Source organism: Gymnoscopelus microlampas, assembly GCF_963454915.1.
Source record: "Gymnoscopelus microlampas genome assembly, chromosome: 12".
NCBI classification, from domain to species: domain Eukaryota; kingdom Metazoa; phylum Chordata; class Actinopteri; order Myctophiformes; family Myctophidae; genus Gymnoscopelus; species Gymnoscopelus microlampas.
In genome coordinates this window covers 44,470,715-44,487,930 of record NC_139949.1, presented here as the reverse complement: position 1 = coordinate 44,487,930, position 17,216 = coordinate 44,470,715, and the positions used below count along the sequence as shown (strand labels likewise).

Sequence of the window (17,216 nt, the reverse complement as noted above, 5' to 3'; positions counted from 1 at the left end):
GTCCAAAGTGCTTTGCTGTTATTGTCCTCAAAATGTTTCATCATTATGATGACATTTACATACATAAATCCATAAAAGTCATGACAAACCCACTATCTGAATGGGGAAACGATACGTGATGTTAAAAAAGGAAATTATGGGGAAATCACTCCTTCACAGAATATGTTCGATATGGTCACACAAATACAAATGGAATGTCACAATGCAGTACAGGAGCCAGTTGCACCACCTCACACTAAATTCAAACTTAGCCTATAGTTATAGCTTAATCCAATCCAATCTGGGGACGCATCTCTGTAATTTTAGATTTCTTTGGCTATTCAAAAATAGCAGATGTACAAGCTCATAGCGCGGCACCGAGTGCCGCCCTATGAGCTTGTAGATCTGCTATTTTTTGAAAAATCGTGAAAATGTGTGAAAATCTTTAAATATATATATTTAAAAAGTATATATATATATATTTAAAGATTTGCACAAATTTTCACATAAAAAAAAAGCAGATCTACAAGCGCTATGAGCTTGTATATCTGCTATTTTTGAATAGCCAAAGAAATCTAAAAATGACAGAGATACTTTCCCGGCTAAATGGGTTGTATGGCTTTTTAAAAGCCATTTAAGCTATAACTAGGCTTAAGTTTGAACTTAGTGTGAGGTGGCGCAACTGGCCCCTGGTGATTCACTGCTGCTCTAGATAGTGCTGGTTGTGCATGTTCACAGAATTGACCTTTTCCTTAAGGAAGATTACATAAGTGCATACATCACCTACACCCAAACACAACAGAACCGCCTACATTACAAACAGCCAATGTTTAGAAATACTCCGTCAAACGCTGTACACACTGTAGTCTTCAGAAAACATGAGGGTCGTAGGCAATAGAGGGCGTGTATAATGGACTTTACATCAGTATTTGCAAACCCTTTTAATTTCAAGGACCCCCAGTTTTATATGCATTAGGCCACAGACCCCTTTTTTTTTTTAAATCTCTGCCAATCTCCCAATCTATATGCTCGAAAATCCTTAATGTTATTTTAACTCCTCGGCTGTACAAATGGAACCAAATGGACCCATCAGGGTCCATTCTGTGTCTCGGGTTACAGACCCGTAACTCCTCAAGGACCCCCCTGAGGGTCACCGGACACTACATTGAGAACCAGTGCTTTACATGAAATGATAATGGGAATTCAAAAAGGTTGGAAATATCGGTAGGGGGGAAGCTTGGCAGCCAGCCATGCACTCGACTCGAGCCCTACAATATTCCACACTTTTCACCTTTTTGTTGTCACACGTTTTGACACTCAGGGCTTTGGCCATATAATCACTTCACTCCGGACCGAGGTGGTGCTCCTCCGACTGGCGTCCGCAACGAACGCCCAGCGGGGCCTGGAAGCCATTGTTGCCAGAGTCATATGGGGATCGGGGCGGGCACCGGTCCTTGTGACGACCTGAAGGGGGCGAGCTTGCCGGGGTGGGAGGGTACCTCTTGCCCGGGGGGTCGGCGGATTGGGAGGAGAGAGAGGGCGTGAGGGAGCTCGTGTCGCTGGGGGTGCCGTTGGACTCAGACGGGGAGCCATTGCAGGACGAGTTGTGCTCGCCCTTCAAGGAACCCTGTAAGGATAGCATAATATACGTCATGGATTAAAGGAGTAGTTCACCCCAAAAATGACTTATTTTCTATCAATTACACACCCCATGAAGCCTTGAATTCATGGAGATTTATTTTGTTTTTGACACATCCCTAAGCCAATAATTTGATGAGCAGGTCGTCGGCCAATAGAAGATTCAGTAGGAGACTCTTTGAGTCTCTGTTGGTCATCAAATGACTCTACTAACCATTTCATCCATTGAAAACACGATAGCGTATCTCCACGACCACGCGCATGTCGTGCAGGGAATGATTATCATACCCCTGCGGAGAACACACCACTGCTCTAATCTTAAATAATATAAATGAAAATAGTCTATCTACAAGCTCTCAAAGCGTCGCCCTGCGATGCTTTGAGAGCTTGTAGATAGACTATTCTCGCTGCGCAACATGCTTCCATAGAATACACACTGACTTCTAAGGAATCCAAATGACTGAAATCAGTCGTTGCGACTGAGAACTTTAATCCATGTATACTCAACAGGGCCGGATTACCCACCAACCAATTGGGCCCCAAAATGTTTTATCTTTATTTATTTAAAAAAAAATGTATAAGAATGAAATAACATTAGCCTAATATAACCCTAACCCTGACCCTAAAACCGAAATAAAGTAACCAAAAACCGAAAAGAAACTAACCAAATCTGCCCAAAAAACGAGCCTCAAGCCATATCTCCGCCCCAGGGAGCAGGGGGGGGGGCACTTCAACTTGAGGTCGCCCTGGGGCACCACATAGTGCTTATCCGGCCCTGATACTCAAGTAATTATTTTCTAGTCATTTGTCTCCAATGCCTGACCGAGTGATCCACTGCAGACTCCTTCAATGTTGTTATAACCATGTCCAACCAACTGCATAGCAGACCACTAAAGAACAATGGTGATTTGGAAGATGACTTGGAAACGAGCTATTTCATCTCCCACAGTCCAACAAAACATTTATTATTTGATATTTGAATGATATTTCTGATAACATTTTAGGTGAGAAATAGACCATGCAGTCGCTCAATATTGATTCATTTCACATGAAGTATTTGGGAGCAATATTAACAACTTAAAGCAGCACTATAGTTTGTGCTGCTATAGTTTGACTTCATCACCCAAGAGTCTGTGCAAGCATGTCTTTGCTTTGACTGGCAGTTCTGCCTTGGCGCCTTGGCAAATGCCAGGATGAAACTCATTGTCTCCCCTACTGTATACATAGTAATACAGTCAAGCCCCTGGCAGGGACCCCCCTGAGTCTGTACATTTATGGAAGGATGATTGTTATGGCTTAAACATGTAACTTTATAATTTTGTTGGACATAATATGATATATAGTTGTTAAAAAGTCACATAGTGCTACTTTAACCCTATATAATTAGTTGACCGGGGTCCCCCAGGGCTCTATACTACTAGCTCTGCTCCTTTTTCCTCTCTTCACCAAAAATGTAAATAGCCGCTCTACAAGCTCACAACATGTCGCAACGCGCTGCGGTGTGAGCTTGTAGATCTGCTATTTTCGCAGAATGTTTGCCCCCAGAATAAGGATGCTGGGGTCCATGAGGTTAAACAAGCAGCCATATTATGTCAAAGGAAAGAGGATCTGACACATACCTTTGTCTCGAGGATGTAAAGAGACACTGGATTCTTTCTTTCGGGCTTGATCACTATTGGAACGTCAACTGTGGCAAAGCAGACAGTCAATTTAAACCTTAAAGCGTAGGGTAAGTGATATTTTTGGGTTAAAACAAAATGTTTTATGTTAAAAAGGTTACTATATTCTGATAGTAATCATTGATATAGAGTGTTTGTTCAGTAACAAGAGTATCTCTGTCTCTCCAGCTCTTACAATACATTTTCAGGTACGTGACAACATTTCAGCCAATCAGGAGAGAGTACCCATATATATCAACAGTGTTCCAGTTCCAATTGTGTCTGCTCATTTCTTTGTGTCATCACTTCAAGTTTCACTTCTTTAATCTGTATTGTGTCTGAGTTCTCTATCCTGATCGGGTAAAATTGGTATCCTGACCTGAAAATGCATTTTCTGTTTAATAAAGAGCTGGAGAGAGTGAGACTCCTGTTACTGTCGTACTGTAGTAATATCAGAATATAGAGCTATTTAACACTTATTTTAACCAAAATAAATCACTTACCCTACCTTTAACTATAAATATGTAAGAATGTCTCATGATGTTTACATTTTGGTAAACAATCCATCACTATTAGTGGTGTAATAAGTGAGGAATGATCCATACCTGTATGTTTACAATGGTCGTAAGACTTCAGAAGTGGATTTCTACTAGGATATTTTTTCCTAAAAAAAGACAAACAAAAAGGATACCTCTGTATTGATAGATCACAGGTATTCATACTAATTGTCATAGATCTTTTTCTCAATTGAGACAGAAAAGGTCCATGAGACAACTGAGTTAACAAGTTATGCTACTCAATATTCCTACATGTATCATGTAATACAAATATTTGCTACAATAAAAGAGCTCAAACAGTACACATACACACACTCTTGCATATTTGATATTTGTTTTTGATAATTGATTTAGCAAATTAGACACAGGAGACTGCATATTTGATCAGGCTATACCATTCTTGTACTCTTTATTTGTGCATTTGTTTTACTCTTATTTTCACTCTTAGCAATGAGCCAACGTGAGCACTCACTTTTTGGACGGCTTCCAGCAGGCACACACAGTTACCATGGTGATGAGTAGGAAGATGCCTCCAGTGGAGAGGATGATGTACAGAGAACTTCTCCCTGGTACAAACACGAGACACTAGAGGTCAAATCAATTCAAAGGTAAGTTAAGCAGAACTTTTCAACGCCCCCCCCCCCCCCCCCCCTCTTTCTCTCTCCCTCTCTCGCTCAATATCATTTTTGATTAAAGGTAGGGTAAGTGTGGAGTTTGCATGTTCTCCCCGTGTCCCCTAGGGTAGGTACACTCACAAAAACATGCAGTAATCCTGGTCTCTATACTGCCTACCCTTGGTCAGCCGGTGCGCCTGATGGAGGGGAAAGGAACTGGTTGGAATAACGTGTTCCTTCCACGCGCTACGTCTAACCAGGGAACCTCCCACTGTCTATGGATGAAACCTAACTGGAACTGGAACAATATAAAAGCTCAAGCTGATAAATGGGTGCTCTCTCTGTTTGGCTGAAATTGGCCACATATTCTCCAGTTTATTAAAGAGCTGGAGAGATGGGGAGACCCCTGTTAGTGAACAAACACTCTTTTGTTTTTGTGTTAACCAACATATATTATTTACCCTACCTTTAATATAGAATATTAGATTATTAATACTATTTATTATTCTGTATACAGTATATATGCATGTATGTACTGTGTGTGTGTGTGTGTGTGTGTGTGTGTGTGTGTGTGTGTGTGTGTGTGTGTGTGTGTGTGTGTGTGTGTGTGTGTGTGTGTGTGTGTGTGTGTGTGTGTGTGTGTGCGTGCGTGCGTGCGTGCGTGCGTGCGTGCGTGTTTGTATTTATGCAAATCTCTTGAATGTTTCACTGGTAAAACATTTTTTTATAATAGGCCTATGTATACTTTTTTTATATGTCTGATTCTACAAAAAGGGGAAGTTCTCTATAAGCCTCTAGGCTTCTAAACTTCTCCTACACAATATGGTTGTATGTATTTTTTTCCTCCTGTTTTTAACTCTTTATGTGCTAATAAATCAAACGGATAACTGAATACTAGAGTATTTTTGCGTCAGTGCATTGAGTGCACATATATATCAATGCAGACATCACCTACTGTAGACAGACAGTCTTATGGGCAGGCTCTTCATTCCACCCAGAGGATTCTCCACTGAGCAGCTGTAGATGTCGTCATCAGCCATCAGCACTCGCGTGATGGTCAAGAACCTCTGGTCAGGTGACAGGAACAGGCGTGTCTCATTGGCCAGAGCTTTGCCACCTTTTACCCAGCTATATGTGGTCCTGGTTCCGTTGTCGTGGGAACAGTTGAGGACAAAGTTCTCGCTGAGCTCCAGCACTGACGAGGACTCCATGTTGACGTAAGGCCTGGATATGGGCTCTGTGGGGACATAATGGTGAGGCATGATAATCATATCAATGACTTCTTAAAGGGCAAGAACACTTTGGTAGAGGTTTGGGTTGTGTAGTTGCCTTGCCATGATGTAACTCCAAAGGTGGGCAAGAAATCTAAAATAATTGCTCCATTGACTAGATATTGATAATTCAAAATATTCTCCACATTGACTTGCATTGTAGGTGAAACAGCTCTCAAAGCCACTCTTTTAGCCCGTAACAAACGCAAACAAAGCTGATTCTGACAGTATCACAAAACCCAATATTGTTTTTTAAAGAAAAATCAATATGCTCCAATGAGGAGCATATTTTGAATTGGCAATTTCTAGTCAGTGGAGAAATATTTAAATTTCTTGCACACTTTTGGAGTTACTTCATAACTACACAACCAAACCTCTACCAAAGTGTTCTTGCCCTTTAAGCACATCAACCCTAGTGACTATTCTGGGGCAAACGTTCCTCAAAAATTGCCAATATACAAGTTCACAACGCATCGCACCACGCCACGTTGTGAGCTTATAGATCGACAATTTCTGGGGAAGAGAGGAAATACTATCGGTGTCTCTTTTATGCCCATATAGAGATCTCTGTATCTGTGAGTCCTTGTTGAAATGTCACCAGAATATGCCCATACTGTATATGGGCATATACTTGTGACATTTCAACAACAAGGCAATTCAATTTGCTTTACACAGACCATCAAGCAAAGGAAACACAATGATAAAATGACATTAGGATACAATAAAACAAAATAAGTAAAAATAACTCAAAGGCAGCAGAAAACAGAAAGGTCTTTAGTTGCGATTTGACAGAAATAAGAGTGGCAGCAGAGCTGCAGTTTTCTTGGAAATAGTTCCAGATATGTGGCACTGGTGTCTGTAAATAATAAATGAAGCATAAAAAGCCCCAGCAGAAATTAATTCCATGTTGGGTGAGGCATGTGGCGTGTCGGGAGGGGGGGTGGTGATTGGCAGCGACAGCGACTGCAGTACAAATGGAGAATTGGAAGGCAACAAATGAAATGAGAATGATGGATTAAGGATTAAGTTAGTTAATTAGCAAACTAATAATGATAGCAGTATTAAATGCACATGTTTTTATGGACAAGACATCTTAGAACTCACTCTCATCATAATCTGCATCTACTGTACAGTAGGGGGATTTTTATTTATTATTTTCTGGGGGGGGGGGGGGGCTATTAGAAGTAAAAATGTATAAAATGTTAAAACTGTATGTCAATACGACACAAGGTGCTGCTTGGCCAATTACATCCATATCTGACTAAAACATAATGTACACTTATATACTCGTAGTTATTCTCACTCTCAGCAATCAGCAATAAATGTGTAATTGTCTGGAGTATACATCATTCATCTGTGCAGCTAACAAGGGTCTTCCCAACCCCTCTGAATAGAGCTTGTGTTTGTGCATGAACTGTGTTGGCGGAGGTATGCACTCTGAGTGCAATATTTCCACTTTCCTCAAGTAATGATAACATGACATCATATTTATCTATGCCAAGCCGAAAGGCTGGGAGGCGGCGGGCGATTATGTTTTTGCCCCTGTCTGTCTGTCGGTCTGTCTGTCTGTCTTTCGTACATTATTATGTGTTGGTGTACATTATCTCTGGAGTAATTTGATCAACATGTGTCAAATGTATTTTATATTCCATTCCGATTGGATATGATTGTCTTCCAAATTCTGTGGGAGGGGCCCATATTACAAAACATGCCAGAAGACCAATGTACCCCAAATGCGAACACACATTGAGGGTCCTCAGAGCCAAAAGCCATTTCACATCCACTCATATGGGGGACCACACATGCAACAAATGTCACTGTTTGTTGCAGAAATGTGACCCCCCACCCACGAATAGTCTCGTGAGTCATATTATTGACTGTCAAACAGGGTTTTCCACTCCATACCATTTGCCTGCTTGCCTTGTGAGGGCGGGACCTATTTCTAACAAAGAACACATATATCATGAATGCAACATCCAATCATATGACATATACCCAAATGAGAACTGCATCTTGAGGGGCCTCTATAGAGTGCACCTTCAAAAGCGCTTTCACTTCTGCCCATAGAGGCTGTCACAAACACAAAAAGTTTGTCGTACAAACTATTGCCCGCGCTCCGCCACGTCTCTGTGTCTTTACGGCCACACCCCACGACTGACACAGCCCTGGGCAGGCAACCCAGCCTGGTGGAGACCTGGCCTCCGAGGAGCGCACTGTTTGGCATCTGAGAGCCAATCAGCCACTGTTAATAAAGACTTATCTAGTCCTTCCTTCGATTTCTACTTTGTCGATCTAAAAGCTGATCTAAAAGCTCACATCATCGTAGCTTGTAGATGTGCTATTTTTGGCATGCATGCGTCTTATGACTAAGTATAAGCGTTAGTAGACCAGTCCCACGCGACCTGAGACTTCTCACGGGCTCATAAAGTAAAAGCATGTCTGAGATGTATTTTGGCCGTAAACCATTAAGAGTTGACCGTTGGCAGTTGAATGAACTGTAGCTCTCACACACACACACACACACACACACAGGTCGCCAATTTTTGCCGATTTGGTGAAGTATAGAGGGGAAAAAGAACCGGGCCACGTATAGAACCCTGGGGGGTCAACAAAGTATATAGGGTTCAAGTGGTTAAAGAGGTCTTCTATAGGCCCGGGTCGCAGCGTGGCGGTCCAGGCACCCTAGGCTGCAACGCCAGCCCGACAGCATGTCGGGGGTTCGAGTCCCGATACCGACGACCTTTGCTGCGTGTGTCACTCCCCTTCTCTCTCCCCATTTCCTGTCAGCCTACTGTCCTATAAATAAAGGCATAAAAGCCCCAAAAACTCATCTTTAGATAGTCTGTAAAGACTACCACACCGACCACACCGAGCACAAAGCCAGGTAATCTTACAGTAAAAACATGTCCACCTACGGTCCACAGTGAGGTCGATGCTGCCCTCGCCCGTGAAGGTGTCGTCCGTGATGGAGATCTCCACCTCGTACGTTCCCTCGTCCGAGAGCCGGAGGTTGTGGAGGAGCAGCGTTCCGTTGGGGAACACCAGGATGCGGTCCCTGTACTCGGGCCTCAGCGTGCCGATGATGTCCGTGCCGATGGACTGCACCACGGTGACGGGCTTGTCCCGCTGCAGCAGCAGCCACTTGATGACCGGCGGGTCCAGGCTGATGCTGCTGTAGGAGACGGAGAGAAGGGCCTCCCCTCCCATCGTGCCCCTGATGAGGGAACTGGGACTGGTGATGTTCACTGCACCCACCTGACCACCTATAGAGAACGGAGAGGCCAAGGTTAAAGGATGGCTTCACCCATTTTCAACCTATCTTCATATAATTGGTCCTCACTGATGTTCATGATAAAATGGTACCATATTATAATGAGCATTAGCGAAGAGTGGACCAATTATAAATTATTAAGATGGGTGACGTCGTCATTTAACACAGTTATTTCACTTGTCACTCCATCATTTGACCACAATATACACCTGTAGTGCTTACATTTCGTTGCTGTCGGGCAGAAATCCCCTCTCTCCATATTCTAACTTTTTATGATCATACTACAGTGTCGCAAATCGGCAAGCTCAAAACGAGCTTTTGAGCTTGTTGATCTGCTACTTTTTCTGTTTTTGAATTTGAATCCTGAAAGGTAACAGTTTTGGACATATGAGGTTTCCACCCGACAGAGACGATTAAAATGTTTTGGCTTTATCAAACTCTCTTCCCCACTTACTGTACAAGATGAACATTTTGCTAACGCTTGTGGTCATAAGTGCTAAAGCAATGAGCTAAGACGAGAGCCACAAAGTAAAGGCTACCTTATGGTTCCTTGCGCAAGTTGTGCAACCATGTCTTACGATAAACGAAGGGCGGGGGCCATTACATTTTTTTTACAGTTCTTTTTTTAGGAGTAAACCATCTATTTACAAACACATTCAGTACATGATTAGAGTCCATTTAATTACATAACAATTCATTTAATAATGACATCTCTATTTTGGGCAACAAAAATCTATTTTTAATTGTTTCTTATAAGGATAAGGATAATTCCTTTTAACAGGTCGCTCATGAAAGTCCTTGCGGTCTTGTTTCCAATGAGAACCTGTGAGCAATTAGGGATTAAGAGTCTTGCTCAGGGACACATTTCATTTCATCGACACATATGCTGACCTGGCCTGGAAACGAACCTGGGGCAACCAGGGCCTCTGGCTCCCAAGGCGGGCTCACTAACCATTCAGCTATCTTTTTCTTTTCATACGTATGGCAGTTCTGCAAGCTTAGATCAGCTGGGGCGGCAGTGGCTCAGGGGTAGAGTGGCCGGGTAGAGTGAACTGGAAAACCGCAAGGTTCCCAGTTCGATCCCGGGCTGGGGCGCTCCCCTACAGTTAGTGTCGAAGTGTCCTTGAGCAAGACGCTGAACCCCTAATTGCTCCCGATGAGCAGGTTGGTGCCTTGCATGGTTTCCTCCGCCATCGGTGTATGAATGTGTGTGAATGGGTTAATGGCACAATCAATGTAAAGCGCTTCGGATAGAAGCGCTATATAAATGCACCATTTAGATCAGCTATTTCTGTTATTTGTTGTATGACGTATATTCTCTAGGGCATAAGTGGTTTACAAAATGCCCCACCCTCTGTGTGTCTTACTAATCAAACCCTAGCTATATCTATACATTCTATTAATGAAATACAGTGGTTCTCAAAGGTGAGGTGGTTCCAAATGGACTCTTACAGGTCTGTAAGTCTGAGAGTGTAGAAATGGAACCAAATGAACCCGGTCGTTTTGGCTCCATTTGTACACTCTCAGAGATCTGGGGGTCTTTGAAATTAAAACATTTGATAAGCACTGATGAAATATTTTCCTTCAACTGAAATTTACAAAACTCATTTGGCTCGTGAATTCTCATATTTGGCCCAGATAACGTACATTGTCAAATTCAGTCACCACCCAGTCTGATTTATTCTGTGTGATGCACAACAGGTGTATAGTCACACCCAGCTCATAGTCTAACTAGTTTGACCGAGGTTTGGCATTACTACTTAATAACTATTAACCAATTTATAAGAAGAAGTTATATTACTCATAACAGTAATGGTAATGTGACTTATACTGTTTAATGGGTCTACTTTACCCTCAACACTGCATGAGATGAGATATACTTTATTAATCCCCGGAGGGACATTGAGGCGTTACAGCAGCATGACGTGATAAAATAATGTATCGACAAGACAAACAAAAACACATCAGACACAGATGGACATTATCCCACAAGAACAGGGCCGACACAGAACCATTATGCATTAAGGCAGTGTGCTAGGATTTAAAGTTCATACTGGAGCCACAAACCACCAGGAAACAAAGTTGCAATCAAATATCCAGTTTATTTTTAGCCGGATAATGATGAATAGGGTTGACATTGGGTTTCATGATGATGCCATGGTTCTAAACAAAGACACAAAGAATCAAATTATAATATCATGTCAGATAAAACGTCAAACATAAATATGGCCTTTAACTCATATTATACATTAAGGTATATCATCAAAATAATAATAATAATAATAATAATAATAAGCCAAGTATTTCATTTACTAGTATTTACATAATATTAAGCATCTAAATATCCAAATAACTCAAGTTCATCAATTCTTAAATATAATCATATAATCCACATCACTAGAAATAAAACAATAGAAATAAAACACTGGAACTTACATTATACCAGGTTTAACATACGCATGGCAATCATCAGAGGTATATCAGCAGCACATGGCAAACACAGGCCGGCTGCATGTGTTTGGAACAAAGGACAAGGGGGGAAATGGGAATCCAGTCCTGCTTTTATAGTGGGAGGAAGTGAGGTCACCACCACAGGTACCAGTCTGAATCCCATTGTGGTGTCTCCTTGTGGAGTGGAGGGGAAATGAACCTTGCAGTTTCTGACACAGTGGTTCTCAAAGTGGGGTCCGGGGACCCCCAGGGGTACTTGAGGCGGTTCCAGGGGGTCCCCAGCTAAATGATAGATTAGGCACCAAATGGACCCTTATGGGTCTGTAACTCTGAGAGTGTACAAATGGAACCAAATGGACCCTAACGGGTCCATTTGGTTCCATTTGTACACTCTCAGAGTTAAATTGACATAGATTTTACAATATAAATTGCGGCCCAAGTGATAGAAATGCCATTTAATGGGGTCTGTAGCCTAATGCATGTCAAACTGGGGGGTCCTTGAAATTAAAATGGTTGAGAATCACTGCTAGAGCCGTAAAAAATCTTCTCTTATGGGGGTCCGTGGCATATCGTTTGAAATGGGAGTCCGCGGGCTAATAAGTGTCAATTTTGGGGGTCCTAGACATGAAAAAGTTTGAGAACCACTGCATTAAGGGATAGAGTTCTTATGCATTATGCAGTCTGATGGCAAAAGAAAGTCTGTACCGCTCCGTTTTCATCTGCGGGAGAGCGAGTGAGCCTCTGGCTGAAGGTCCTCACCCTCTTCTGCAGCTCACCATAGAGTGGATGAGAGAGGTTAACCAGGATGGAGTTGAGTTTGTCCCTCATCCTCCTCCCTTCCATTCGGAGGCCAACAACAGGTCATAGCACTGTTTCTATAACAACGCTATTTACACCACTACTAGCATACATTAAGACCAAGCAACTGCCTTGCGCAACATTCTAATAACAACAGTTAGTATATAACCTAGCAAACACATAAATATTCCCTAGCAGCCCCCTAGTTGACCTTTGCGACAACCTCACGACAGCCACGCAAGTACCGACCTTAGCAACCACCTGACAATTACCCAGCAACCAGCTTGTTACACCGTATTAACACCGTAGCAAATATGTGTACCAGCAACACCACAGTCATGACATGATAAATCCTATAGCAACTGCCTAGAAACTACCTAACAATATCTACATAGTATATTATTAGCACTTAGTACACCCTAGCTACCGACTCGCAGCACACAGGCAGCCTAGCAACCACCTGAAACCCCTTGAACCTTGAACCGCTTAGAAATCTTATAGTCTTAGTAACACCATAGCAACTATACTGTGTGCCTGAGCAACACCCTCCCAAACACCTAGCAACACTAAAACCCTTTTTACCACAGCAATGGCTCAGGGGGGTAGAGCCGTCTGGGAGTCGAAAGGTTGCTGGTTCCTTCCCCTCGCCTCCTTGGCGCCATGTCAAAGAGTCCTTAAGCAAGGCACTGAACCCGCCAGGCGCCAGGTTGGTGGTAGCCTGGTAAACCCTCCCTCCGGAAATCTCATTTCCATTCTTGGAAATGAGATTTCCGGAGGGAGGGTTTACCAGGCTAGGTTGGTGGTGCCTTGTATGGTTGACTCCATACAATGTGTGAATGTAACACACACATTGTAAAGCATTAGGGTGCATTAGCAAAGGGTGCTTTATCGACACAGACCAATTACCACCATGCAACCAGGCAGCAACTGCTAGAATCAGAATCGGTTTTATTGTCACATCACAGGTTTACAGGTGTAAAGAAGAAGGTGATATTGTTTTTTTTTTGTACAGGCTCCATCATTTCGTCTCTGTCGGGTGGAAAACTCATAATTATGTCCAAAACTGTTACTTTTCAGGATTCAAACAGAATAGTATCAAAAGTAACAGATCTACAAGGTCAAAACAAGTTTCAAGCTTGCGGATCTGCTACTTTTGATACTTGTGTGTGACACTGTGGTATGATCAAGTAGGGCAGGGGTCTTCAACGTTTTCAGGCCAAGGACCCCTTGGCTGAGAGGGAGATAAAGCAGGGACCCCCATTATATATTGTATAAACTATGTTTTTTCCCCCATAGATTTCATCAATCAATCAACTTTATTGTCACAACACAATTACAGGTAACGGTGAGGTGAAACGCTTGTTTATGCAGGCTTCCACAATTGCAGCTCAGAGCAGGAGAAGAATAAAAACAGATTAGCAATAAAGAATAAAAAGCCTGGCATATTAAAATCAGTATCTTGTGACAGGAGAGGGCCTAAAGTACATGAAGTGCGAATCAGTAAAGTGCATGTCAGTATCATGTTGGCTTAAGGTCCTTAAAAGTGTATCAGTAAAGTGCAAATCATAGGCAGCTTCATAGACTTGTGTCAGAGGATTCTTGTTAATGTGTATTTCCAGACATTTAACCATGCACTTAAACAACACTTAGCAAATCTGACCTTTCACTCTGTACTTAGTCTGCTCTTTTCCCCCCTATACCAAACTACTTTGCCGAAAATAGTAGATCTACAAGCGCACAACGCCTCGCGGCGCGAAGCGTTGTGTGCTTGTAGATCTGCTATTTTTGGCTAAAGTTCTCAGAATAGGGATGCTTGGTTGAAGTGGTTAATGTAAAAATGACACCAAGATTTGGCCCGACCCCCTGTAGTAACTCTGAGGACCCCCTAGGGGTCCCGGACCCCCTGTTGAAGACCTCTGAAGTAGGGCATTAATTTACGGGGAACAAAAAGTTAGAATATGGAGATAGGAGGTTTCTGGCCGACAGCAACGATTTGTAGTAGGCTAATTGCTAACCATCAACAGCAGTAACCACCCTGCCTGCTCTTCAAGAAATGCACATTCCTGCATTCTGCGTGACTTTGCAGAAATTGTGGGTGGCATGGCAGACACATTCACTATGAGAAAGGTTTGGCCGCTGTGGGCAGGGAGAATGTGCATGCCAGTGTTCTGGCTCCGTCTAATACAGCTACTGTTAGTAAGAACATTAGCTCTGGGCCTGGCCCTGCACTGGGCGTGGGCCGAGTGAGAGAACACTGTTCTTCTGGCTATACTGTTGGTATCTGCACTCGCAGTGGTGGTGGTGGTCGAAGAAGTACTCAGATTTGCTTTTTACTTTTAAGTAAAAGTAGCAATACCACAACGAAGGAATACTTAGTTACAAGTCCTGCATTCAGATAATGTTTGAGTAGAAGTACAAAGCTATTGGTATCAAAATATACATAAAGTAGCTAAAGTTGAAGTTCTCATTATGCAGAATGTCCCTTTTCACACGTTTTCTTTTCAAAGGTTTTTAAAATCTGTCAAAATCTTTTTGAAAATAGCAGAAAAGCCCATGAAAGCCTAATGGCTTGTTTCAAATGGGGTCCTTTTGTACTCAATTCATAGTGCAATGGCTATGGCTATTTTTTAACAGACAAAGTGAAAAAAAACAGGGCTTAAATGGTTAATATGTGTCGTAATAATAACAACCTTAATCTACAGAGTAACTTGTAATATAACTTTATAAGTTTTCAAATAAATGTAATTAATTTAATACAAGTACATTTGCCTCTGAGATGTAGTGGAGCAGAAGTATAAAGTATTGAAAAATGGTAATGCTCAAGAAAAGTAAAAGTACCTAAAAAATACTTACAGTAAGTACAGTACTTAAGTAAATATACTACGTTCCACCACCGGTATCTAACTATGGAACTGGCCCTGGTGTGTGGGTGTGGGCATCTTCCATCTCGACTGGGCTGGAGCAAGCTTGCATAGCAGCTCCTCAATCACCATGGTAATGCTTAATTTATGCTCCCGTCGTACAGCGGTGTTGTGCTTCCGAAAATAGCCGACCTACAAGCCCGCAAGGGGTCGCATTCGCGACGCCTTGTGGGCTTGTAGATCGTCTATTTTCTGCCGGTCGACACTGCCGCACGACGAAGTATGAACCCAGGCTATAACAACTCGCTGTCACCAGGGGGGCTGGGAACAAACAAAGGCAGGGATTGTTTGGTCTTGTTTCCTTCTGTATGTCAGCCCAATGAAAAGAGCACTCACAGCGACACTGTCCACATAATAGGCTGACACAAACACAGCAGGCCCAGTGTCTCCGCTGATAGACACAATGACACAACACAACCACTGGCCCCCCTAACAACATACAAACCACTGCTTTGAGACACATCTGGGGGGGGGAAGCGTGCATGTGTGTTTAGTAACAGTATGTAACCTTGTCAGGCGCCTTACCAAATGATTACAGATGTTTTACATCACACACGACCAGTCTGTCCCCAGGTAAAGAATGCTTCACTAAAGAAATACTATGACATAGAGGATAGTATGCACATGTAGTGTCCATATAGAGAATATAGATGTATAGTGCTGTAATTTGACATCGATGGACAAATTAATATTTATCATTTCATCAGAAGCAATTTGCAATTCAGGCATTTATCAGATGCTGGTGAGTGCAACATCGGACTAAATGGCACAAACCCTAGTCAACAAACAGACAGCGTAAATGCTCATGTACATAGAGTGCAAAGAATTAACCTTTTAGAACTAAATAACATTCTTAGGATTTGTGGACAAACAGTATACTGTAGGTCTATCTGTCTAAAGAATATACACAACATTATGTGAACAAGTAAACAACATCCATCTGCATAGTATAACTGAGTATCTAACAAAAATAGGCAAGAGGGATGAAGAGTGCTGGGGTCTGAGCTAGAGTCTGAAGAGGTGAGTTTCCAGACTATGGTGGAGAATGTTGAGTGAGTCTGCTGTTCTGACTGAAGCACAAAGTATTTCATAATGCGTAGCTGGATTATAATTTTGGACTATCTATTCTATAAGTGTACATTTTCAGTGATTTCAATTGCATTGTGTTTATGTGAATATATGGATTAAGGAAGGGTGGGCACCTAGGAAGAATGGGCACTACCGAATATACTGTATACCCATAAATATTGTCAGTGCACATAACTTTCCACGTGCATTTGGCATTGCACCTACAGTGTGTACATCTTAGTCATGTAATGCCATGTTCAATCACAGATATTCTACATCAAATGATATTTCAATTTCATGATCAGATTTTGGTTACTATTAAAGTTCTGCTCTTGTCAAATACAATAGCAGAACACAACTATTTGAGAAACAAATACAACTATTTGAGAAACCAGTGGAACCATCAATATGTAAACAAATGTTTTTGTCTAAATCTAAACCAATCCAGCACTACGCCATTAGTTTAGTTCCATGCTCACCTCATGAAAGGCGTGTCCCTTTACATCAGCATCATTTCAAACATAAACATTTTTTGTCATTTTATACTCAATTATATTAAAAAATGTAACATACCTGAGTGGAACAAAATGAGGAGACACACAAACAACAACAGTCGATGATTGGCTTTTGAGTAAACTTCCCTCACCGCCGTCATCTTGGTTCTAAACTTCAGTTTGTCTCCAGGTCATTAGCATGATTTAACCACCATGGCACATCCCTACAAAGCACACAGCCATTCCTTCAAGGCTGGCCTCAGCTGGCTGGGACTGGGTACATGGTGTACACAAAAGCCAACGTACCAGCAGCACACAAGTCAATGTGTATGTATGTGTGCTTTGTATGTCCCGTTTGTCTTAGGCTGTTTTGTCTCACTGGCTGCAGCTTATCAATAAATATTTCCAACACTCCAACAAAATGACAATACTGCACAAAATATCCTTGAAAGAAATTCGTCAGCATCCGTCAAATAAATAAATACTAAAGAAATGT

General features: G+C 42.1%; 1 protein-coding gene across 1 annotated transcript; it reads right to left on the bottom strand.

Annotated features, from left to right (window-relative positions):
• Positions 1-1,056: 1,056 nt before the first annotated feature.
• Positions 1,057-16,936, bottom strand: LOC311057125 (hepatic and glial cell adhesion molecule-like). The gene is made up of 7 exons (XM_084074060.1): positions 16,800-16,936; positions 8,633-8,980; positions 5,402-5,683; positions 4,305-4,398; positions 3,881-3,939; positions 3,237-3,304; positions 1,057-1,606 (listed from the first exon to the last, which is right to left on the bottom strand). The coding sequence occupies exons 1-7, from the start codon at positions 16,879-16,881 to the stop codon at positions 1,322-1,324; spliced, it is 1,218 nt and encodes a 405-aa protein (XP_083930186.1). The 5' UTR covers positions 16,882-16,936; the 3' UTR covers positions 1,057-1,321.
• Between the last annotated feature and the right edge of the window lie 280 nt (positions 16,937-17,216).